The 27390-nt window shown below is 32.7% G+C and overlaps 1 protein-coding gene across 1 annotated transcript in view; it reads right to left on the bottom strand.

Moving 5' to 3' along the window:
- LOC122504129 (ribosomal protein S6 kinase delta-1) overlaps window positions 1-27390 on the bottom strand; it is a 175482-nt gene that overhangs the window by 23287 nt on the left and 124805 nt on the right. The window contains exons 4-5 of the mRNA XM_043615060.1: window positions 13298-14435; window positions 12968-13063 (exon numbers count right to left, since the gene is read on the bottom strand). Of these exons, the coding sequence (XP_043470995.1) occupies window positions 12968-13063; window positions 13298-14435 (1234 nt within the window). The remainder of the gene's footprint in view (window positions 1-12967; window positions 13064-13297; window positions 14436-27390) is intronic.

Genomic DNA, 27390 nt, shown 5'->3' with positions numbered 1-27390 from the left:
AAGTTCAAGCGGCGGCCTTGCCGGCGAGTGCACGCCTTCGCCTTTTGTGAGAAAACCTTAACTTCTTGAGAGAAAACCTTTATTTAACACTTGAAATCACTTCCGAGAGCCAACCGAGTAATCTTACAGTTTGATTATTTATATTTTAATTATTTAATATCATTCAAAAAATGAATATCTAGAACTGACCAAAATGGTTGCCTTGAGAATTTCTATGAGAGACTGAGAAGAGGCGAGAGCTCCGACGCGTGATATAAAGAGGTAATAATTTAATGGTATAGTAAATCACTATATTTTATAATAAAGTAGTTTCCCATTTTATCAAAATTTCAAATAATGAATAAAGAGAAAATTAACGCGGAAGTTTCAAATTTCAAATAAATTTAGAATTTGAAATTAATGAAAAATAAATTTTACTTAATTTATCTATATCAGAATAAAAATTAACATGATTCTGAATATTATTTTGAATATGGATCATTTCTAAATTTTTCCTTTTGATTTCATTACTTTCTATTTCTAAAAGTTTAGGATGTTTGAAATCAAAAGAATGTTCAGTGTTATAATTATGTGAAGATAAGCCTGTATTCTGAAGTTTCTTTACTGTATCTCGTTCATGTTCTTTGATTCTATCCGAAATATGTCTTCCGCTTTCTCCAATGTAACTTTTGAAACAACTGTTACATGGTATTTCATAAACACAATTAATATGATTGAAAATAGTGAGTTTATCTTTAAAATTTTTTTTAAAAATATAATTATTTAAAGTATGATCTATTGAAAAAATTAAGTTAACTTTGTTATTTTTATTGGAAATATTTCTTAAAACAGATTCAAAACCTTGTACATAAGGGAAAACAAAATAATCACTCGGAATAGAATCATCGTTATTTGAAAAATAATCTCTAGGTTTGAAAGTTTTTTGATTAATTATTAATTAATTATTATAATTTATTATTATTATTGTTATTATTATATTATTATTTATTTTTTTTTGCTTAGGGAATTTTGGGAAATCTGCCTACAGATACCTTGGACTCCGCACTCCAAGGTTATGTGGGGTTGGTGTGATAAAACAAAAGGAAATAAAAAAAAGAAAAATAAATATATAAAATGGTAAATTTAATAAACTGGCGACCTACTGCCAGCCCGACCCACTAAAACCCGTAACCCTTCTTCTGGAGCCCTTTACCCTCCCTCGGAACTGTCGTATTAAGACTTTAGCCTTCGAGGGTGGCGCTCCAACTCTGCCGCTAATGCGACCTTCTTCTTCTCTCTGCGGTTTTCCTGCGTCCGTAGTTAAAAAAATGATTAAAACTATTTTATAGTCTAAGCGGAATTTACAGCACAACAATAATAAAAAAAAAATTTTTAAGAAGTTTAAAAAGTCAAAAGATAAAATGTTGAAAAGACGAAACTGTACAAAGATGAATACAAAACACAAAACAATTAAAAAATGTATAAGGACAAATAAATCACAAAATAAATTAATAAAAAACAAACAAAACAAATTAAAAGCTGTTTAAATTACGCTTTTTGGCGGCCGTCGAGATCTTTCCTCGACATAACCGAGATTATGAAGTTCTCGACTTGCCGCCAATTCTCTTCTGACTGGGTCATCAGCGATACCATGTTCTCCGGTGTAACTTGACTGTTTACACCTTCGAACATGGCCCGCCTCTCCAGGTCTCATTTCTTGCATGAGAAGAGGATGTGCTCCGCGTTGTCCTCAGGGAACTGGCAATATACACACACCTCGTCCTCGCGTAATTTAAAGCGACACAGGTACGAGTTAAAACACCCGTGACCTGTGAGCGCCTGAGTCAAATAATAGGAAACCTGACCGTGTTTCCTATTTATCCAGGTGGCGAGTGCCGGGATAAGGCGATAAGTCATTCGACCTTTTTCCTCACCATCCCATCTTTCTTGCCATCTTTCTATGAGCCTGTTCCTCGCTTCTTTGCGGATCAGGCCCTTGCTTGGTCTTAATTCCTCATCCAAGGAACTGCATTCTTTAGAAAAGAGAAACATTTCTTCCCTTTCCCTTGCCAAAAGATCTGCTGGCGGGACACTTGCAAGGTCCTGCACAGCACTCGTAGATACCGTCTTATATGCAGAGATGATACGCGTTGTTATCGATCTCTGCGCCGACAGTATCTTTTCACAGATGGTAACACACCTTTTACTCCTCAGGGATGGGGCCCACGCTGGTGCTGCGTAGAGCATTTTAGCATGGGCGACACTCGCCACCAGTCTTCTTTTTTGTTCACGGGGTCCGCCTACGTTTGGCATTAACCGTGAAAGATTAGCCGCATACTCGATCGCCTTATTTGACGCCGTAGCCATGTGGTGGTGGAAGTTTAACCTTCCATCCAACTCCACACCAAGATATTTAATTTGCTTACTCCACTTGACCTCGAATCCGTCTATCACGATTCGTGGGAGCTCATAACCACGTCTGTCTGTGACCAGCAGTGCCTTGGTCTTTTCCAGGGCCATTTCAAGACCTCTGGTATCCAGCCAGCTTTTTGCTAGTCGCAGACATTCGTTCACCAATGTCCCAAGAGCCTCCTCACTTTCGGCAGTGCACACGAACAACGCGTCGTCCGCAAAGCCGATGATCACCGCACCTACGGGCAGATCCATTCGCAGAAAATCATCGTAAGATACATTCCATACAAATAGACCCACCCTCGAGCCTTAAGGAGCCCCACTCTGCATCTCTTCCCTGAGAGTGCAGGTGTCTCCTTCATATATAACCCACCTGTCGCTAAGATAATTATCCATTATCTGCAACAAGTAGGGCGGCATGTTTTTCTTTTTCATCGACTCGATGAGATCTTTCCATCTTGCGGAATTAAACGCGTTGCGTATGTCAATTGCTACCAACGCGCAGAAGCTCTTCTTTTTTCCAGGTCCCAATTTGTTTTTTCCTGCTTTGGCTATGTCCACAACTGCCTGGATGGCATCAACTGTGGACTTGCCTTTACGGAAACCAAATTGCTGATCGGATAGACGATACTCTTCGGTCAAGTGGCTTTGCATTCTCTGCAGAACCATATCCTCTAGAAGTTTACCCATCGTATCCAGCAAACATATAGGCGTGTACGATGAAACCTTATCTATAGGTTTTTCACCTTTCCTCAGGAGGACTAACCTCTGTCGCTTCCAGTCGCGGAAGAACTCTCCTCTCTCAAGGCAAAGATTGTAGCATCGAAGCAAAATCCATCGATTCCAGGCGCCTTGCCTGTTTTTAATCTTTTGCCTGCTTTTTGTAGTTCACTAAGTGTGAAGAGTTCTTCCTCTTCGACTTTGCAAAAACTCCAGTCCCTTCTAAGGTATTAGAGAAGAGGTATTAGAGGAGGAAACAAAGAATTTATTATCTTTCTGACCCAATCGGGATTGTCCAGGCCGGGGGTCTTTTGCCTCGTCGCTAATTTCTTAGTAACAATTTTAAAAGCCAGACCCCATGGGTCCTTATCGACTTCCTCGATTAGGTCCTTCCAGTTACGGCGTCGCGACTTGCGCATTATTATTATTATTATTATTATTTGAAGGGGTTGCAGCCACGAAACCTTTTCGAATCACGACCACCAACGCTTGGGTAATCCCTTTACGTTCCCCATAGCCACCACCCCTACATCTTCGGCCAGGCTCGTGGTGGCAATAACGGCTTCTCCAAGAAAGAAGTAGCCGGTCAACAGCCCTGTTATGATTTTTGCCTCTTTTCTATTAAGTTTGCGGAGTTCCGCTTTCCTCTTGAGATTAATATTGGTTCCCAAGAGTATTTTGGCCTGCCTACAGCCCTTAGTTGCCTGCCACTCCCTTTGGTGCTCTACTGCCAGCCACTGGTTAAATTCCAGGGTCAATCATTTGTCAGAGACATCAACAGGAGGGGCAGGACCAATAAATTGTTCCCTAGCGCTTGTTTTGGCTAGTTCATCCGCTTTATCGTTGCCAATGAAACCACTGTGACCAGGGACCCAAAGAAGAGTAACGCGGTTAATTCCAGCTAATCTGTTAAGAGCCTCATGGCAATCACCAACCAGCTGTGATGTTGTTACATATCGTTTCAAGGAAAAAATTGCTGCCTTGCTATACGAAAGGATAAAAATATTTTTATCATGACAACTCTCTAGAGCCTCAACAGCACCATAGAATATCGCCATAATTTTGGCTTGTAACACGGTAACAGTGGGCCCTAACTTATACGAGTGGCTTCCTTGAGATGTTACGTGATAGATTCCTGCACCGACTTCATTCCCGCTTTTAGATTCATCTGTATACCAGACATCACTATTAACCAGAATGGTCGCCAGTCCATTCATCCAATCCTCTCTAAAAGGTTTGTTAATCTTGTACTTTTTATCAAAAAGGTACAAAGGGAAAATCTTGTCTCTGATCATATATTGAGAAGAGGCCTCCTCACAAGATTCTTAGGGAGACGCCATCTACCCACTTCTCTGCAGCCCTTGGAACCGCCAAGTCTCAGGGCAGCCTTAGCCGTCGCTGCTTTAAACAAAAATAAAAATTAAACAAAATTTTTTTAATAAATTAATTGTATAAATGTTTTCTTATTACAAAATTTAAAAAATTTGTAGACAAAACTATTTTACATTTTATAATTTTATAAAAAGTATTAGAAGATGCATTATATGCCCAAATTGTTCACCTATATACACAATTCATATTATAAAAATGCTCGTTTCCAGTTTCGACGTTTTCAGTAAAATTTTGTGAATTTTGTTTGAAATTTTAAAAAACAGACACGCCACGAAGCTGGCATTTTGGAGGGAATTCCGCAATTTATCAAAAATTATAATATCTGTTTGTACATATTTGTGGTTGCAAATAGGTTTTATATATACCTGTAAAATGTATCCACACCCAAGTAAAAAATTTTTATTTTGAAAGTGTTTTATATGATGCCGCCAAATATTACAGTTACGTTAAAATAACCCATACATATTAGCGCCATTTTTTTTCCTCTCCAGGGGTTTCAAGAACTTGCCGTTGCGTTGGTGGGAGGCGCACGAGAAGATTTTACCCAGTGGGAGGCTACTTCTCGATATCTCTCGTGGGAACTGAGGGGCGAACCCTTCAAAATGGGTCGGCTGCTACAGAAACCGAATCTTCTGTGTTTTGCTGGTCAGTGTCCCGATACGGGGATTTAGAGGAATATCGAGAGCGACGGGATGGACAGAGGCTTAACCGCGGGTTCATTCTGAAGGCTTTCTACTGGTGGAAGTCTGACCAAGAAGAAACCTTTCCATGGTTACGTTGGCTGTGCCATGGCGATTGAGGTGCAAGTCTCTGCCACCTAATCCGTGATGAACTTGTGTCCATAGATGAATGATACCAGGGTTACCAAATCCGTCGGGTTCTTCCGTGGGGGGAGGGTTGTACGGGAACGACCATTGCTGGGCACAAGTAACCGTAAAGCTCGAGAACGGTTGTGTTACAGGAAGGGTCCGTCTTCTGGACAACCCGTCCCCGGGGTGGGGCTCGAATGGAGGTATCTTGAACGAGACTCTGGGATACCAGGCTAACTCTCAGATGTAATTTAGGCTTTTCCTTAAATAGAGGCTCTTTAACGATTGATCTTCTTTTCCTCTTTTCTCGTGGGATCATAATGGATACTACAGAAATTAATAAAAATAAAACCACACACGTGAGCGTCGAAGAGCCCTTTTTGGGGGATCACGATGCTGGCGATAAAGGTGTGGACGCGACAGAGGGGACCGTGAGTCAGTCTTAAATATGGCTGCTTCCGGGATCCACTGTATGCAGATTAACTTGCATCATTGTAAAGGCGCTTCGGCGATTCTAGCCAGGAACTTTGCAAGGATGCAGGCAGCTATAGTCTTTGTTCAAGAACCTTGTGTTTACAAGGGTAAGATTAGAAGTCTAAGTGGCTGTGGGGTGCTAGTTAGTTTACCACAGGAACCAGTTCCAAGAGCTTGCCTAATTTATAAAGGTCTAGACGCTTTCCCTCTATTGGAATTAACTACCAGAGACTTAGCTGTTGTTAAGGCTAAGTACTAGAAAAAGAACGGAAATAAAAAGGAGGTTGTGGTAGCTTCCGCTTATTTTCCGGGATCGGGGGATGACCTTGCGCAAAGTTATGTGGATGATTTCCTTATAATTATAAGAGGGCACTCAATTGAGACCCTCTTAGAACTTACGGAACGTGCACTTAAGATTTTCAAGGATTGGTGCAATCTAACTGGACATTCTGTGAACCCAGAGAAAACGAATATAGTAGTTTTCACAAGAAAATATAAGGTACCGAGTTTAAAGAAACCGATATTTTATGGAAAAGAAATTTCTTTTTCTGAGTCGGCTAAGTATTGCTTTTTGGGCGTGTAGAAGGGCGATAGGGTCATCGTGAGGACTAAGGCCTAATATGGTCAACTGGCTCTATCAGATGATTGAAGAACTCAGGTTTCTTCACGCGGTGGTTGTTTGGTGGTCAAGGACTCAACTGATAACGGTTAAAGAGAAATTGGACCAACTGCAAGCAATGATTTTCAGGGGTATTACGGGGGCTATGAGGACCAGGCCAACAGCTGCTTTGGGATTCATGCTAGCCGAGGTACCTCTGCATTTTGCTGCGGTGAAAAAGGCGGTTCTTACTATGAGCAGGTTAACCGCGCAGGGAAGGTGGAAGTTTGGTGGTATACTCACCAAGCTTCCACGCTCAATTCTATCAATCCCAGAATTAAGTATGGTGCAAGATAGAATGATCAAGAGAGTGAAATTTAAACCCCGCTTTAAGATCATTTACACCAGAACGGATTGGAAGAAAGGTTTTCCACTTGGGGACGAAGTCTGGTATACAGACGGCTCCAAGATGGACTGCGGTGCAGACTTTGGAATCTATCGAAAAACTGGCTGCATTAAAGTGGCTGAGTCACTAGGACAATATGCCACGGTTTGGCAGGCAAAGGTGTGTGCGATTTTAACTTGCGCCCAAATGTCCATTCAGAACGGAACAAAGGGCAAGAGGATTAGTATTTGTGTGGATAGTCAGGCGGCCTTAGGGGCTTTGAAAAATCCCACAATAGAATAAAAACTCGTCTGGGAATGCCGTAGCGTACTAGATGAGTTGGGTTCAACAAATAAACTTTCATTGATTTGGGTACTGGGTCACTCGGAAATCAAGGGTAATGAAAGAGTAGACGTCTTGGCGAAAATCGGTTCCGAGACGGAATTTATAGGTCCTGAACCAGCAGTGGCAATAAAGCCGTGCTTGGTTAAGGTAGCGATAGAAATATGGGGTCAAAAGAAACATGAGAAATATTGGGCTATTGAATTACCATCAGCATAAAATAGGTATACAAGTTTCACCTAAGTCCAGACTGTGTGGGGAGAGTAACGAAACTTCGACTCACATATATTATCTGAATGGCCAGCGTTAGCTAGGATTAGGCTATCTAGTTGGGGTCAAGCAATTATTAACCCTAAGCTGGTGAGCAACCTATCGATACAAGAGATACTGGACTTCTGGAAAAGAATAGTACTCTAAAGGGGTTGCTTTAAATGAGTGAGCTGGAGTCTGGTACAATGGGTTTTCTAATCTAAGTGCTTACCTAGATTACCTTTTTCTTTTTGGAAAAATCCAACTCGATCTCGGTTGTTAGATTAGATTAGTGCCATTTTTCTGCTGGTTGTCATAAATTGCAAGCAATTTCTCTCCCCTCTTTTCTAGAAGGTGTGACGTAATTTATGGACGGCCCTCAAGTGAATTTTTAAAAGAGGAATTTTCTTCTCAAATTAAAAATATTTTTCTAGCCATATGCGAAACAAAACCACCCTTTTTTTAATATGGCGGAAAAATCTACCACTCTCGGAGGTCGAAAACTCACATTAAAACTCTATGAACAATCCGCTTTCGTTAAAAAAATTGTCATGTTTTATTAATGTATTGTCCTGAAAATGGTTAACATAATTTTTTAAAGTAATATTGTGTAACGATCAACCGATATTTGCGAATTTTTTAATTTTCCACAGCCGTATCAAATTACTGTTAAAAGAAATAGAATTTAAAGTTGTTTATTATTTTGATCTCTTCAACTTTAATTAAAAGTATTTCGTCATAATTTGGATGTCTTTTGCGAAAATTGTAAAAGTATCACTTTTCAAACCCAACTTATTTAAATTTTGCAACATTACATGAATAATAATGACTTTTTAAAAAAAATAGTTCTTTTAAATATTGTAAGTGTTTTTGTGCTCCATAAAATTATCTTCTACAAATTGGGGGTCGAAAACTTGAATGTAGACTCTATACTCTCCTAATCTGAATCAGTGACTCTATTCTCGAGATTTGAATCAGACGAATTTCACTGAAAATTAGTTCAAAATAACTGAAATTTCAGTCATTTTCTAGTAATTCGCGAATTAAAAAACTACTGAAAATTTCTGTCACATAAATTGCAAATTTGAGTTATTTTCTAATTGGCCAATCAGTGAAAAATTACTGAAATTTCAATGATTTTTAATTGATCTTCAGTGAAATTTCACTGATTCAAATCGCAAGAATAGAGTCACTGATTCTCAGTTAAATTTCGCTGATTCAGTTTTAGAGAGTAAATAATCTCCTTTTTGTTAAAAAAGAATTGTCATGTTTCATTAATGTATTTTCCTAAAAGTGGGTTACATAATTTCTTTATGGTGTTCATGTGTAATGGAGACTTGGTATTTGCAAAGTTTGAAGCGTTCTTCGGCCGTACCTAATTATCGTATGAAAAAAAGTAAACTTTAAAGTTGTTTATTATTTTGATCCCTTCTATTTTTATTAAAAATATTTAAATTGTAAAAATGTTACTTTCCACCCCTAACTATTTACATTTTGTAACATTATATGAAAAGTAATAACTTTTTTGAAAAATAGTTCTTATAAATATTATAGGGAATTTTATTGTCTATAAAATTTTTGTCTGCAATCTTTTGCGTAAAAGTCAAATTTTATGAGCTATTAGCAAAACAAAATTTCATCCCTATTTTTAATATGACGGACAAAGTTATCACCCCCGGAGGCCGAATACTCACATTAAAACTCTATGGACCTCTTTTTATTAAAGAAAAAACCGACACTTCTAATTAATGTAGAGCAAAATGTTTAATTTGACTGTACTATATCGACAGTGATGGTCTGAACATATTTCTAATTTGGAAATCCTTTTCCCATTCTGAGCCTCTTGTAGCCCTATACCCTTGCAAGATTATTTCAAGGAAGTCTTTAAAGTTGTAAATAACAAGTTTAAGAATAGAATAGAAAAGTAGTGAAAAAAGGGTCAGCATCATGCCGCGTTGGCCGCCATTACCTGAGCTCCCTGGCGTTGACAAAAGGGTTCATGACGGCCTGCACCTTGCTTTAATGGGAGTAATAAAACAAAAAATTGAAAACTATTTCATGATTGATTCTTTGGATCAATTTCTTATACAAATTCTTTTTATTGTTTCATTAGCAAAATTGTAATTAAAATAATAATAATAATTAAATTATAATAATTTAAATTTTGTTAATTATTCCCATAAAAGATAGCTTTTTATCTTTGTTTTAAATAATCTCGGAAAGTCAATGAAAAAATAATAATTTGTTTATGCAATATGTTTAAGAAGGGTTCAAACATTATGGAAAAAATTCAGCATCTCGATAGGTTATATGTATATTATAGAAACTACACCCTTTCAAAGTGGACCCTTCATAAAACCGTGTATTTTTCACCTTTAAAAATCAATAACTAATGCAAAAAATTGTTCTGTTTTCCGCCATTGCGTATAGGAACGCAGGTATAGTGCAGATCTTCATTACTGGTAGTCTTAATGTAATGCGATTTTTTCTACCTGAGATATAAGCTTATTTTATATAAGGAACGTAGGTACAGTGCAGATCTTCATTACTGGTAGTCTTAATGTAATGCGATTTTTTCTACCTAAGATATAAGCTTTCAAAGTGAGGAGCCTATACTTTTTGACCCGATAGTAGGTATCATTTATGTTCCTTACTTTAAAGAAAATTGGAGGCCACTTCAAGAATTCTTACCCTCCTGAAAAATTCGTTAGGAATTCGTCCGAATTTCGTGCAGAATTGGTTCGGAAAAGTGGTCAGATCAGAATTCCGTGTGGAATGTTTTTTATTAGTGCTGTATCCGATTTTCCACCTGGAATTCGCACGAGAAATGTTCCAAAATGGCACACGAATTTCTATCGCAATTTAACCCTTTTTTTGAACGAATTCCGTACACAATTCGTAAAAATTATTTTCATCTGGGTATAAGGGATATTTCATACATTGGCACAATTCACAATTTTCGAACCAATGAAAATTAAGATCTTATCGAAGTAACCAATTACAACATTACGCGTGGAAATGAAATTTGGGCAAAATCCAGCAAATTCCATCAAAGTACAGAATAGTATGGGCAAGTACAGTAAATTACGGCTTTTGAGCGTTTTTCATACTTCGGAATGTACGTGGTTAACAACGATATTTAAAGTACGGGGACAATTCGGCAAAGTACGGGAACAATAAAATTGGATTTTCAGGAGTATTTTCGAATGAAGAACTACACCAATGTATTGGAGGCAAGTTTTTTGGATATGTAAAATCAAAAAATTCAAGTTCTAAATTTGCGAAGTTCGAGGCAAGTACGGGAAAGTACAGCAAAGTATGGGATATTGAAAAAATGGTTTTTTGGGAAATATTAACTCTGAAAATTAAAATTCTGAATTTTTAGAGTGCGGCAAAGGACGGGAAAGTATAGCAAAGTGTGAGGGATTTAAAAAATTGTTTTTTGGGAAATACTATATATCCGAAAATTAAAATTTTGAATTTTTGGAGTTTGGCAAAGTACGGGAAAGTACAACAAAGTATGGAAGTGTAAACAAATAGTTTTTTGGGAAATATTAAATCTGAAAATTAAAATTCTGTCTTTTTAGAGTTTGGAAAAGTACGGGAAAGTACTTTGCCGAACTTCAAAAATTTAGATTTTTAATTTTTTGATTTAATATTTCACAAAAAACCTTTTTACTCTCCCATACTTTGCTGTACTTTGCCTGACTTCAGAAATTCAGATTTTTAATTTTCTGTTTTAATATTTCCAAAGAAAACTTTTTTTACTCTTCCATACTTTGCTGTACTTTTCCGTACTTTGCTGAACTCCAAAAAGACAGAATTTTAATTTACGACTTAATATTTTTCAAAAAACCCTTTTTTTACTTTCCCATACTTGGCTGTAATTTCCCGTACTTTGCCGAACTCCAAGAAGACAAAATTCTAATTCTCAGACTTAACATTACAAAAATAACCCTTCTTTTCTCTCCCATACTTTGCTGTACTTTTCCGTACTTTGCTAAACTTAAAAAATTCAGAATTTTAATTTTCAGATATAATATTTTCCAAAAATCTATTTTTTAAATCTTAGTTTCCCCTAGTTTGACAAACTCCAAAAATTCAGATTTTTTTTCTTATGTAATATTTCCCAAAAAACCCTTGTTTACTCTCCTATATTTTGCTGTACTTTGCCAAACTCCAAAAATTCAGATTTTTTTTCTTATTTAATATTTCCCAAAAAACCTTTTTTTACTCTCCCATACTTTTCTGTACTTTACCAAACTCCAAAAATTCAGAATTTTAATTTCCAGACTTAATATTTCCCAAAAAACCCTTTTTGCAATATCCCATACTTTGTTGTACTTTCCCGTACTTGCCTCGAACTTCACAAATTTAGAACTTGAATTTTTTGATTTTACATATCCAAAAAACTTGCCTCCAATACATTGGTGTAGTTCTTCATTCGAAAATACTCCTGAATACCCAATTTTCTTGTTCCCGTACTTTGCCGAATTGTCCCCGTACTTTAAATATTGTTGTTAACCACGTATATTCCGAAGTATGGGAAACGCTCATAAGCCGTACTTTACTTTACTTTGCCCATACTATTTTGTACTTTGATAAACTTTGCTGGATTTTGCCCAAACTTCCTTTTGGGAGCGTTCACAAATGATGTCACGCAATTTTTTGAGATTTTCGACCTCCCCTCCCCCTGTCACGCAATTTTTGCAATTTCACATAATAAAAATACATTGTGTCACGTTTAGTAGAGAATCCCCCCCCCTACCTCTAAAAGCGTGACATCATTTGTGAACGCTCCCTTTCGACGCGGAATGTTACTTAAACAATAAAAGAAACCATATTCAAACATTTAAGTGGATATCACTGAAGTAATCTGGAGAAATAAGAAATTGTAATATTAGCGCGATCCGGCATCTATTTCTTCATGCGACTTAGCAATTTTTATGTAGCACAGCGAAAAAAATAAAATCTCAAAGTGAGAAGAAAATTCCACTTAACAATTATTTTTACATTTTATTTTCAATATACGAATATTCATCTACAAAAAAGAGGAATTTTTGTTTCTATTTGAAAATTTTTTAACTAAAATATGAATTTTAACCTTTCTTTTTTGATTGAAATTATTCCTTTAAAATTTAAACAAATTTTTACTAGGAAGAAGATTAAGTTGTTTTTGTTTTTCTGAACGCAGCTTCAAACTGTTTAAAAAGTGACATTTAATGGAAAATATAAAAGTGGAAAATCCTCTGAATTAGAAAGGAAAACTTTAGTGCCCATATGTAAGAGGATAAAATGCTGCAAAAGAAGAGACTAATTTCTAATACAAATCCCGAATGTCCTACAATAATTGTAAACGAGAATACCAAAATTTTGGTTCAGAATTTATTAAATATTATAAGAATATTTCTTTCAGTCTATTTTAGGTTCTATTTATCTAAAAAAAGTTAGCTACGGATAGTTTCGTATCAATCTGACAAAAAATACAAAATTTACAAGTTTTAATTATATTTTGATTGGTTTTCGACATTTGATTTTACCAAAAAATCGTGATAATAAAGACTGGTATTTTTTTAAAATAATAAGTTAATCACTCAAAAGACTTACGCTAAGTAAAAGTGATTTGGCGTTTTCCATTAATCCATCGGGAATGTTAACAGAAGAATGTGAATGAAATTCTCCGGAATGTTTCGATTGGAATTTCTAAAATTAAAGTATAACTGATTTTAATACAACGGAAAGTATCAATTATGAAAAAATAATATTTGGCAAATAAAAAAGTAATTTCTGTATTGATTTAAAGTTACAACTAATAAAAATTAAAATAATTGATTTAAAAAATTAATTTAACCCAATACAATAAAAGTAGCATTGAAGGAAAAATAAATTTATAAAAAAGAATTTATAACAATACGAAAATACAAAACAAATACTTACTAAGCCAGTAAACAATTCATAAAGCAAAACTCCAAAACTCCAGACATCAACAGCAGTTGTTGGAAGTAATGGAGGTGCAAAAGCACACAATTCAGGAGAAGAATAGGGTTCCTTAAATTTTGCTATATTAAAATTTCGTCTAGGTGGAATGTAACACATTATTGTATTTCCTTCATCACTAATTAAAATATTTTCAGGTCTTAAATCTGCAACGATTGTATCTTGCTGATGAAGTGATTCTAAAGCGACTAAAATTTGCGCCGACCACAATTGCAATACTTCATCGGAAATTTTCCATAAAATTTCTTCCCCACCGTAGAGATTATCATTGCCGGCTTTATTTTCTAATTTATTTCTATAATTAAAATGTTCAGGTGTCAAATTGTCTTGAATATTTTGAAAAAATTGTACAATACATTCATTTTTTTCTTTTCTTTCTCCTGTCATGTTAAAAACATTAAATTGGTAAGTTCCTAAATCTGACGAATGAAGAGATTTATTTATTGCTGTATCTAAAGATGCATCCCTTGATAATAGAATATTGTGATCTACTCTTTCTTCATTCAATGACGACTTTTTGGATTTTAAATTGCTTTCGTCTAATGACAGTATTTTAGAATCTACAATTGAATTATGTTTTAAATCTTTTAAATCAGAATTGCTATGCTTTGATTCTTCAATTAATTTTTGAGAAGTAGAATATTTCAAAGTCGTGATTTCATTTGTACTATAAAGCAACTGTTGAGAATCATTTAATCTAGTCGCGATTGAGTTACTCTTTCTTAAAGTTGCACTAACGGACTGAAGTAATGTTTGCGCTTTTAATAACAATTGTGTAGTGTGAATATCATCGTGACTAGAATCTGCAGAGATTGACATATTATTTAGTTTTTCAGAATGACTGAAGATATCCGTAACATAAATTTTTGCATCAAATTGTTTATTAGCCTCTTGTAATTTTTTGCAATTTTGTTCCTCTTGGAAGTTTAATAATATATTTTGGTTTTCGCACTTTTTCTCCGTATTTGGATGAATTATTGCATCACAACTAAACGATCGCATGTGTTTCCTTCTCACAGTATCTGTGGAAATACTTATTTTATAATGAGATTTTATAAAGTCCCAAAGTCTTCCTTTGCTGTAAAAATTAAATACACAAATAAATATGACACACTCCGAAGAAAGGTGCCTTAGAAGCAAATCATTTTTAGGTTATATTTATGTTATTTTTACCTTAATTAACTCTGAAAGCGCACCCTGGGTGTGCGACACCCATATTCTAGCTTTTTACTCTAATATCTCGTTTAAATTCGTAAAAATTAAACATGTGTCGCTATTGGACGGTACATTTTGTACTTAACTTTGTTAACTTTATGTTCCGTGAGTGATATCAGTCTCCTAAGTGTCTTTGTGTATTTGATAACTTTATGAAGTTGACGGTGAAAAATTTCTGGGTGTCTGACACCCAGTTTTCGATTTAAGGTAATTTCAGTAGTTTTAAACAACTTTTTTTAATTATTAAGATTAAGTAAATTATTATGAAACCTATTTTCCTTCAAAATTGATGTACTGAGCTATATAAGATAATTTTTCCAAAACATAATATCCTATTCCAGCTTGGAGAACACACTTTAAAGTCCCCGGGTGTCGCACACCTAATGCGCGGTTTAAGGATGGATTTAAGGATGGTACATAAGTGTGCGCTTTAAGGGTTAAAAGTTTCTGTTTAATTGTGTAGAATTAAAATAAGTTATTTTGTTAACTATTTAGATGTAATGAAGACTTAAGAATAATTGATTTATATTGAGTTAATCCCCTTTGTGTATTTTCATTAAAAAAATTACAAATATGACCTAAATTATTTGCTTTTAAGGTACCTTTGTTCGAATAGAGTTACAAATATAATTTTATTCAATTTTTTCAATTTTAAAAAGGCTTTCGAAAAACGAACTATGCTTTCTTCAATTTTTGTAAGCCAGCCTTTTAATGAACTTAATCGCAATAAGAATTTCTTTTCAGACTCTGGTCAGTCACTAATTTAAAAAATTATTTCATTTAAAAAACCTTGTCCACCGCTGATCAGAAGAGTTTTGCAACTTTTTAAGCCTATAAAAGCCTAGAACTAATACTAAACAGCGAGCAAATTCGTAATTTAGGCCAGGAAACAATGACGAAGATCGATATAAAAATTGGCGTCAAGAGGTGGTTAGCTCAGGACAAATTTTTCATAATACACAAGGTGAAGAAAACAAAGATAATAATAGAAAATAAAATACGTTTGAGAATGGTCGTGATGAGGAAAACCAAGAAGACTAGAGACAGAAGGGCTATCTGCAGTAGTCGGGGTAGGACAAATATAGGGGGATTATGAAGGCATGGTTAGATTGTGCCAAATATCGTGTTTTGATTCTGCACTTCCACACACACACGCGTCTCACGTATTTAAATATATAACGTAAGAGTAAGAGTGTGCGAGATGTGCAGAAACGAAACAAGATATTTGGCGCAACCTAACCACGCCTTCATAATCCCACTAATACTGACTCACTGCTGTGAGTGAGAAAACAGCCGAGTTAGCCCTCCTGTCTCTAGTCTTCTTAAGGAAAACCAAGCTATCTGTGCTGAGATGCGGAACCAAAACAGGGGACACACAGTGAGGCAAAATGTAGTAAGAGGCGTCAAAATTCTGTAACCACGTCAATTTTTAATGAAAATAAATGCACTTTGGTGGCATGAAGCTTCAAGTATCACGGAATTGGAAACCCTTGCCGCATTTCCAAAATTTAAAATGGCGTCTGTGCTCTAAGGGCCTAAATTTGGTTATTTTTGTATTTTTTAAAAGTTATGAACATTTAAACTGCAACAATTTGCACAAATAAATTCTAGAAATGTTGCTAAAGGTATATTTTGGGACTCAGGCCTAAACTCGTTAAGAATCTGCATTGCTACTTTCAAAATTCAAAATGGCCGATCCAATATGGACGATCAAACGACAAAAATCCTTATAAATGCATATTAAAAGGAATTATTTTTATGAAAGTCTATACTCCAAGGTTATTTTCGCCACTGATTACGAATCTGAGGTCAGATTTTCAAAATTCAAAATGGCCGATCCAATATGGTGGTCGAAATATAGAAATTTAGGCAAATCATCCTGATACTCAGTATTCCAACAGTTTTCGAGTCGCTGATTACCAATATGAGGTCAGATTTTTAAAATGTCCGATCCAATATGGCGGTGGATATTATAAAAAAAAATCTGTCCGCGCAAGCGCGGACACATTCTCATCCGCGCTTCGCGCGGGGGCTCGCTTCGCTCGCAAGTTTCAGCGCGCCTCGGGGCGCGCGAATATTGATCGTCGCGCTTCGCGCTCCGGCGATTATTCCACACGTCGCGCTTCGCGCTCCGTGTGTTGTTGCGCGCAAATGGCTCGCTTTGCTTGCGGCGGTCTGCAATTGTTGTGCATTATCTGTGTTCTTGTTCTTGTTTCCTATTATATGTTTCGTAAAACATTTTTTTTTCTTAAAGTTACTACGACTTTAAGGATTACATTCTCATCACATGTTTTTGTTTGCTGATGATTGCGAGATAAAGTGGATTTAAATGTATATTTTTGGTCTTGATGATTTAAATTGTGAAGTTATTTTTAATTATACTAACTCTTAGTAGAAATATTATTTGCAGAAGCAGATAAAATATTCTTAAAGTATTAGTATCAAGGTTTTTGTGTAGTGTAGACCGGAGCGTAATGGCTAACTTTTCACTCTTTGTTGATTTACACGGACATTTTTGTTTTAATTAAGTGTTTATCACCTAGAAAAGTTACTCTAGTACCTCAGCTTTCTTTTAAAAAGTCGAAAGTCCCTATATTACGCTTACTTTTTTTCTACAATGAACGTACACTTCGTCGGTATCGTAGGTATTGCTCTTTCCCGTGTAGAAATTTGTCGTGGCCTTCCTAGAAATAGACTACAGCTAGATAGCATTTGTCGTGGAAAATTATTCTGAATAAACTGTCCTGGCCCCGAAATGTTAATGTACAGTTTTCCCCTTTATTTTCTTCGCTATGAAGACAGTCTAGAATCTGGCTAAAATTTGTCTAGGATACTGAATTGAAAATTCAGTACAAGTTCGTATAGCAGGTTGTCCAAGAATTAGCTGGGCACTGTCTAGGACGCTGACTTAAGAATTTAGTACAAGTTCGTGGAGAAGGTGGCTCTGAGAGTCTACTAAGCTAGCAGACGAAATCAGTTCTTGACGTAGTGCTTGATGAAAAGAAACCAAGAGTCTACAATTGTAACTTATCTTGTTGTGAAGATAAAATCAAATTTATAAATCTAGTGAAAAGTTTTCAGTTTTCCATTTTTGAACAGGGACAGTGTACAAGTTTAAATATATTACAGCGAAAAAAAGATTTATTAGAAAAAGGACATGTGATGTCATCATTAATAGTCTAGATTGTTTTTCATATTATAATGTTCATAATAAGTAATAAAACTTTGGTAATTTTAAGTAAATTTTTTGTGATTGCAACAATATAATATACAATTAATTTTATTATCTGTATACAAGTACGAATCTTTATAGTGAATGTGTTTGTGTTTTAAAGAAAAAATCCAATGTAGCAAAATATGTTACAATTAATTTCAAAAATAATTGTAAGAGGAATTGTGATAATAACAAATACTTTTGTATTACTGTTTTGTTTGTTTAAAAGTTAAACAAACAAAAGAGTAAAGTTGAAAAATATTGTTCTATTATTTATAAACCTAACAATTATTCCCAGTATGTAGAAACTGCTTATTTTAATATCCAGGAACTGGCTAGGAATGATTTATTTTACTAGACAAGGACTAGACAAAATAACTGTACAAAATCTTGACGTTGCTAGTGTTACATCCCTCGTTCAAGCCTGTCCATTTTTCCCATCTAGTTGCTAGATTGAATCTAGCGCAACTGGACAGTTTCTCATACACTTCCACGGTAAATTTCTACACGGGTTATACATAGCGTGTTGCATTAGCCAACACGCCCTAGGGGTACTTAGGAAATATTTTGTAATTTTTATCAATACAGTAAGTGTGAATCAAAAATCTAAAATTGACCCTCAAAAAATGTTTCAAGCTTAAAACGCGATTTTAGTTTCTTTTTTAAAGTTATTTTAAAAAAATTAGAATGAAAAAATGAAAATTTTGAAAAGTTACTTTCATATGTGAAATACAGATTTTCTACTATATTTCTTACAATAGTTATTGAATAATAAATAATCAACCTTTGTAGAAACTTGCAGTACATCAAGTTGTCTTAGGAGTGAAATCATTTCGATTTACGATTTTTAAATAAATTACAATTATTCATTACGCCCCTTAGCCATTATGTCCCGTTTTCCCTATATACGTGATTTGTAAATATATATCAAGTGTATGATTAAAAACATGTAAATTTGGATACAGTGAATGTGATATTTACCCATCGTTTTAACAAGCAAAAGTAAAACACCTCCACTAAGCTGAGACAAAAAGTCAAAAATTCGAAAAAAGTTTTTGAAAAAATTAAGTTTTTCAAAAGTTATCGTCGGACAGACAGACAGACAGACGTAATCGACAGACAATGTTTCTTGGATTCAGGGCACCTCAAAACGCAAAGATTTCATAAAATTAGCAAATAGTATATTAAGCAACAAGGTACCGTAAAGGCAGCCTTTAAGTCCCGTGTAACTTACGATATTTTTTATTCCAAAGGCACAAAAGTGGCGATTTAAGATAGCAGACGACAGGGAGTAAAACTCATTCACTTGTTCGACTTCTATGAAAATGGCGGCATTTTTTTCCATGAGCAAAAATAACGCATAGGACTAGCTGTTTTTTTTGTCCATGGGAAAAAAAGGTCGCCATTTTCATTCAACCTGAGGTATAAAAAGTCAATTTTTCATCAAATCTAATACCTCCTCATGTGATTAGAATGTAAAAAACCATTTCCAACAAGATAGGACCAAAACTTAAAATTTAAAAAAGGGTCAGACCAGACAAACTGCATTCAAAAAATTTCATTGATTTTCTAAAATGTTAAAAATTTTATGAATGTATTTTAGTTATAACATTTTAGAAAATCAATAAAACTTTTTTAACCCAGTTAAGCTAGCCTGACCCAAAAACTTAAAAAAAAAAATTAATTTTCTATGAAAAAATGTTGTAGAGGAAAGTTGTTTGTATTTGTCTAATCTAAAGTAATATGAAGTTAAAAATAATGAAATTTGAAAAAATTGAATTTTCAAAATTTTGAAACTACTGTAGTTTGCGTAGTTTTCGACGAAAATTGCTGGCTAACGAACTCGATCTGTATTTTAACACTAACTTTGTGCATGCAAAGTTGCAAGTTGATGCAATAAGTTTTTCAAGAGTTATCGTAGGGACACCATTGTGTCTACAGACAGACACGAAGACAGACATACGGACAGACACTTTTTTTAGACCATGTTTTTCGGACTCAGGGGACCCCAAAACGTCGAGATTTCATGAAATTAGCGAAAGTCAATTTTCGACCAAAACTAATACTTTCTCATATGATGAGAATGTAATAAAAAATTAGTTTTTTGCAAATAAGTCGAAAAGTTTTAAGTTTAGTGAAAAGTTGTCAACAGCAAAGTTGTAGCTGATGGTAAGACGAGAAAAAAAGTCTCTGGCAGCAAGCTCCCATAGGCAATAGTTTTGGAGATAATTGAGTCGGAATATGGATTTTTTGTTAAAAAAATGATAAAAAATATATATATACGGTGGTTTTTCCGGAAATTACTAGTTTTTGGTTAATGTGAGCATTTTTTGAGTACAATGAGGTGAGAATATGTGGAAATTAATGTAATAATTTTTTTCTCTTTGAGAAATTTTGATTTTTAGCTTTATTTTAGAATTTTTGAGTATTTTTTTACTATTTAAGAGCCTATAACTTCGAAATTTGACTTTCTATGAAAAAATGTTGTAGAGAAAAGTTGTTTGTATTTGTCTAATCTAAAGTAATATGAAGTTAAAAATAATGAAATTTGAAAAAATTGAATTTTCAAAATTTTGAAACTACTGTAGTTTGCGTAGTTTTCGACGAAAATGGCTGGCTAACAAACTCGATCTGTATTTTAACACTAACTTTGTGCATACAAAGTTGCAAGTTGATGCAATAAGTTTTTCAAGAGTTATCGTAGGGACACCATTGTGTCTACAGACAGACACGAAGACAGACATACAGACAGACACTTTTTTTAGACCATGTTTTTCGGACTCAGGGGACCTTAAAACGTCGAGATTTCATGAAATTAGCGAAAGTCAATTTTCGACCAAAACTAATACTTTCTCATATGATGAGAATGTAAAAATTTAATAAAATTTTTAACAAACTTTTCACAATTCAATGATTTTCAATATTTATACTATTTTCTTAAAATTTTCATACAGAATTCAGTTATTTTAAAAAAAATTTTCATGAATAATAAAAATTTTTCAGGAATTCAATTACTTAAATTAGAATTTGCGTAAAACTAGTCAAAAGAAATCAATTATTTAAAAATTTTTATAAAATTCTTCTCAAGAATGACATTACTTTTATAAATATTAAAATTAATTGGTGGAATTCAAGTTATTAACAGGATAAGAAAAAAGTAAATATTTTTGATGAAAATTAGGAAAAGTCAGGAATAAAAAATACAAATTATAAAAATAATTATTTAAAATTAATAACTGATAATAATATAATAATAATTTTATACTTGGGGAATCTAGAAGTAACAATAAAAATGAATTAAAATAAATTTGATCAAATATCTTTTAACAATATTATATTAAAATAATATATAATATTAAATTATGGACACCAACCTTTAGACTGAATTATAAAATTATTTATTTAAATAAAAATTTAATTCAATATAATAAATTGTATATAGAATTAAATATTGAGAACAGGAAAAAAATAAAAAATGCCAATAACCCACAAAAATTAAATTTCAAAACAAACAAATGAATGCAGAAAATTTGCTAACGGAAAGGAAACTTACGATTATTATAATGTATTTATATTTATAAATATTATTTTTAACTGAAATGTTTTGACATTTTTTTAAATAACTGAACTTCTCATAAAAATTAGTTAAAAATTATCTCAAATATGCTATGAGTAGTTTTTCCAGGGTTGTAAGGGAGAAGGAAAAATTCTGTAAGCAAGGGTCAAGCAGTATTTAATAAATTCAGGGTTGCCACGCAACCTGGAAACCTGGAAATGTCAGGGAATTTTATAAACCTTGAAAAAACCTGGAAAAGTCAGGGAACTTTGATTGGAATTCTGGAAAATTATTGTTTTCGAAAGTTATTGTGCTTATTCTTGAAATCTAATTTTTCTTTAACTCAATTTTTTTAATTAAAATTTCTTAATTCAATTTTAAAAGAGTTGCCTTTATAATTTTTCTTCGCAATAATTCAATTATTTTCACAAATAATAAAAAAATTTATATATTTACAATTATTTTCATAAATAATAAAATTCATCGCAAAATTTCAATTATTTTTTATACACTTTTACAGGAATTGCTCGCGAAATGTAGGTATAATTATTCTTAAACAATTTATTAAAATTCATCAAAGAAATTCAATTATTTTCAAAAGTAATTAAATTCTTTGCAGAAATTCAATTATAGTCGAAAGTTTAAAAAATTTATCGTCAAAATTTCAATTATCTTTATAAATATTAAAATTTTTCTCCAAAATTCAATTATTTTCAAAAATTTTAATGAAAAATTCTTTTTTAACAAATTCAATTCTTTTTCAAAAATTCTCCCCCAGGCAATGATTTTCAATATCTACTATTTTAATAAAATTTTCCAAAAGAAATGAATTATTTTAAAATTTTTTTATAAATTTTTTCGCAATAATTCTATTATTTTCAAAAATATTCAATTTATGTTTACAGAGATTCAATTATTTTTATTAATATGTAATCCAATTTTTTACAGGGATTCAATTATTGTTTTCATAGATAATAAAACTCATTAAAGAATTTCAATTATTTTTGAAAGAATTTTAATCGAATTCCTCGAAAAATGTAACTATTCTTAAAATTTTATTAAAATTCGTCAAAAGAATTCAATTGTTAAAAAATTTGTTAATAAAATTCTTTATGAGAATTCAATATTGAGAAACATTCAATTATTCAATAAATTATTTATTTTTGTTAAAAGAATTAGGTATTTAAAAAGAAATATTATTAAAAAATTCGTCTCAAAAATTCAATTATATTCAAAAATAATAAAATTTTTAGCAGAAATTCAGTTATGGTAAAAAATTTAAAAAAAGTTATAGCAATATTTCAATTGTTTATAAAAAAATTTTAATAAAATTCTTGCCAAAATTTCAATTATTTTCAAGAACTTTTCTCAATTCAATCAAATTATTAATCAAATTCAATTATTTTTAATAAATTTGTAATCTAATTTCTCGAAAAATAAAATTATTCTTAAAAATTTTAAATTTTTGTTACATTTTTGCATTAACAAAATATTACAAAATTTATTAAAAAAATTAATAGTTCAAAAGCAGCATGCAAAAAAGTAATATCATTTACAATAATTACACAAAATTGTTCACTTTTTTAAATAAAAACATGATTGTAAATTTAAAAGTTCAATATTTTTAATAACAATAAATTATAAAAAATGTTTTTTTAAAATGTTTGTTTTATTGTAAACTACATGTTTTTACATAATTTAGAACATTTTAGAAAATCAATAAAATTTTTTTAACCCAGTTAATATGGCCTGGCCCAAAAACTTAAAAAAAAAAAAAATTTCTATGAAAAAATGTTGTAGAGAAAAGTTGTTTGTATTTGTCTAATCTAAAGTAATATGAAGTTAAAAATAATGAAATTTAAAAAAATTGAATTTTCAAAATTTTGAAACTACTGTAGTTTGCGTAGTTTTCGACGAAAATAGCTGGCTAACGAACTCGATCTGTATTTTAACACTAACTTTGTGCATACAAAGTTGCAAGTTGATGCAATAAGTTTTTCAAGAGTTATCGTAGGGACACCATTGTGTCTACAGACAGACACGAAGACAGACATACGGACAGACACTTTTTTTAGACCATGTTTTTCGGACTCAGGGGACCCCAAAACGTCGAGATTTCATGAAATTAGCGAAAGTCAATTTTCGACCAAAACTAATACTTTCTCATATGATAAGAATGTAATAAAAAATTAGTTTTTTGCAAATAAGTCGAAAAGTTTTAAGTTTAGTGAAAAGTTGTCAACAGCAAAGTTGTAGCTGATGGTAAGACGAGAAAAAAAGTCTCTGGCAGCAAGCTCCCATAGGCAATAGTTTTGGAGATAATTGAGTCGGAATATGGATTTTTTGTTAAAAAAATTATAAAAAATATATATATACGGTGGTTTTTGCGGAAATTACTAGTTTTTGGTTAATGTGAGCATTTTTTGAGTACAATGGGGTGAGAATATGTGGAAATTAATGTAATAATTTTTTTCTCTTTGAGAAATTTTGATTTTTAGCTTTATTTCAGAATTTTTGAGTATTTTTTTACTATTTAAGAGCCTATAACTTCGAAATTTGACTTTCTATGAAAAAATGTTGTAAAGAAAAGTTGTTTGTATTTGTCTAATCTAAAGTAATATGAAGTTAAAAATAATGAAATTTGAAAAATTGAATTTTCAAAATTTTGAAACTACTGTAGTTTGCGTAGTTTTCGACGAAAATGGCTGGCTAACGAACTCGATCTGTATTTTAACACTAACTTTGTGCATACAAAGTTGCAAGTTGATGCAATAAGTTTTTCAAGAGTTATCGTAGGGACACCATTGTGTCTACAGACAGACACGAAGACAGACATACGGACAGACACTTTTTTTAGACCATGTTTTTCGGACTCAGGGGACCCCAAAACGTTGAGATTTCATGAAATTAGCGAAAGTCAATTTTCGACCAAAACTAATACTTTCTCATATGATGAGAATGTAATAAAAAATTAGTTTTTTGCAAATAAGTCGAAAAGTTTTAAGTTTAGTGAAAAGTTGTCAACAGCAAAGTTGTAGCTGATGGTAAGATGAGAAAAAAAGTCTCTGGTAGCAAAATCGCATATGCAATAATGTCGGAGATAATGGAGTCGGAATATTGATTTTTTATCAAAAAAGTGCACAAAAAATATATATAGAGAGTGATTTTTCTGGAAATTACGAGTTTTTTGTGTTCAAGTATGTTTTTCAAGTATTTTAGGGTGAGAATATGTCAAAATCAATTGACTGATTTTTATTCCTTTAAAAAAATTCGATTTTTAGTGTTATTTTAGGATTTTTAAGTTTTTTTGACCATTTAAGAGACTATAACTTCGAAAATTGAGTTTTTATGAAAAAATGTTATAGAGAAAAGTTGTTTGTATTTTTCTAATCTAAAATAAAATAAAGTTAAAAATTCTGAAATTTGAAAAAATTGATTTTTCAAAATTTTGAAACTACCGTAGTTTTTGTAGTTTTTAACGAAAATGGCTGGTTAACGAACTTAGCCTTCATTTTTACACCAAGTTTAAGTGTGTTGAATTTAAAAACGATCCGATAAGTTTTTAAAGAGTTATCGTGGGAACAACATATTACCGTCTACAGACGGACAGACAGACAGACAGACACACAGACAGACGCACTCGCCGGACTATGTTTTTCGGACTCAGGGTACCTCAAAACGTAAAGATTTCATAAAATTAGCAAAAGTCAAAATTCGACTAAAACTAATACCTTCTCATGTGATGAGAATGTAAAAAATTTAGTTTTTTGACAGTTTTTAAAAAATAACTCGAAAAGTTTTGCGTTGGGCAAAAAGTTGTCAACAGCAAAGTTGTAGCTGATGCAAAGCCGAGAAAAAAAGTCTCTGGTAGCAAAATCGCATATGCAAGAACGTCGGAGATAATGAAGTCGGAATATTGATTTTTTATCAAAAAAGTGCACAAAAAATATATATAGAGAGTGATTTTTTTGGAAATTACGAGTTTTTTGTGTTCAAGTATGTTTTTCAAGTATTTTAGGGTGAGAATATGTCAAAATCAATTGACTGATTTTTATTCCTTTAAAAAAATTCGATTTTTAGTGTAATTTTAGGATTTTTAAGTTTTTTTGACCATTTAAGAGACTATAACTTCGAAAATTGAGTTTTTATGAAAAAATGTTATAGAGAAAAGTTGTTTGTATTTTTCTAATCTAAAATAAAATAAAGTTAAAAATTCTGAAATTTGAAAAAATTGATTTTTCAAAATTTTGAAACTACCGTAGTTTTTGTAGTTTTTAACGAAAATGGCTGGTTAACGAACTTAGCCTTCATTTTTACACCAAGTTTAAGTGTGTTGAATTTAAAAACGATCCGATAAGTTTTTCAAGAGTTATCGTGGGAACAACATATTACCGTCTACAGACGGACAGACAGACAGACAGACAGACAGACACACAGACAGACGCACTCGCCGGACTATGTTTTTCGGACTCAGGGCACCTCAAAACGTAAAGATTTCATAAAATTAGCAAAAGTCAAAATTCGACCAAAACTAATACCTTCTCATGTGATGAGAATGTAATTAAGCAAATCTCAGTATTCCAACAGTTTTCTAGTCGCTGATTAAGAATCTGCAGTCAGATTTTTAAAATTCGAAATGGCCGATCCAATATGTCTGTCGAAATTATGAAAAATTAGGCAAATGATTCTGATTCTCAGTATTCCAACAGTTTTCGAGTCGCTGATCACGAATCTGAGGTCGGACTTTCAAAATTCAAAATGGTCGTTAGAACATGAAGGAAGGATTTGTTGATTATTGATATTTGTTTCTAAGAATCAGTTTCTGCACTAATGGAGGTTGTCGAGCTGATCTTTGTTAAATTGTTTGAGAACATCATTTTTATTCGTTGTATGAATAACAAAAATGATAGATTTAAAATTCTCAGAGCTGTATACAGATGATTTTATATTCTAATTTTTCCTTCAAAATATCTTTCGATATTTTTTATTTTTAATTTAAAAATCAAAATAGATACAATAAAAAGTAAGCAGTAAACATTGAGAAGCTTCAATTTAAAAATAAAATAATTCCGAACATAATATGATGTAAAGGAACAAAGTAATAAATATTAACAAAAAATAATTGAAGATAGGTTGTTATTAAGAAATAGCATGAATGAGAAAATGGTGAATAAAATTTAAAAACGTCAACAGCATCAACGAAGTCCACTCAAATTTAAGAAAAAAGACTGTCTGAATACATGAAGTTTCGTACAAATAAAAAATATCTATTTAGACATTATTTTTTACACTAATTTTGTTACAATGGTAAAGAGTTAAATAAAATTGTCAATCGTCAGTTCGTAATTACTGAGTATCAGAATCATTTGCCTAATTTTTCATAATTTCGACAAACATATTAGATCGGCCATTTTGAAAATCTGACTGCAGATTCGTAATCAGCGACTGGAAAACTGTTAGCATACTAAGTATCAGAATGATTTGCCTAATTTTTCATAATTTTGACCGGACATTGGTTAAATATTGGATATATTGGATCAGCCATTTTGAAAATCTGACCTCAGATTCGTATTCAGCGGCAAAAATAACCTCGGAGTATAGACTTTCATGAAAATAATTTCTTTTAATATGCATTTATAAGAATTTTTGTCGTTTGATCGTCCATATTGGATCAGCCATTTTGAATTTTGAAAGTTGCAATGCAGATTCTTAACGAGTTTAGGCCTCAGTCGCAAAATATACCTTTAGCAACATTTCTAGAATTTATTTGTGCAAATTTATTCAGTTTTAATGTTCATAACTTTTAAAAAATACGAAAATAACCAACTGTAGGCCCTTACAGCACAGGCGCCATTTTTAATTTTGTAAATGCGGCAAGGGTTTCAAATTCTGTGACACTTGAAGCTTCATGCCACCAAAGTGCATTCATTTTCATTAAAAATTGACGTGGTTAGAGAATTTTGACGCCTCTTACTACATTTTGCCCCACTGTGGGACAGTGATAAGAAATATTGGAACGAAAATCGCGAGTAAAGAAATTATAGTTTT

Source organism: Leptopilina heterotoma, unplaced genomic scaffold (assembly GCF_015476425.1).
Source record: "Leptopilina heterotoma isolate Lh14 unplaced genomic scaffold, ASM1547642v1 Lhet_279, whole genome shotgun sequence".
NCBI classification, from domain to species: Eukaryota; Metazoa; Arthropoda; class Insecta; order Hymenoptera; family Figitidae; genus Leptopilina; species Leptopilina heterotoma.
This window is presented reverse-complemented; position numbering and strand designations above follow the sequence as displayed.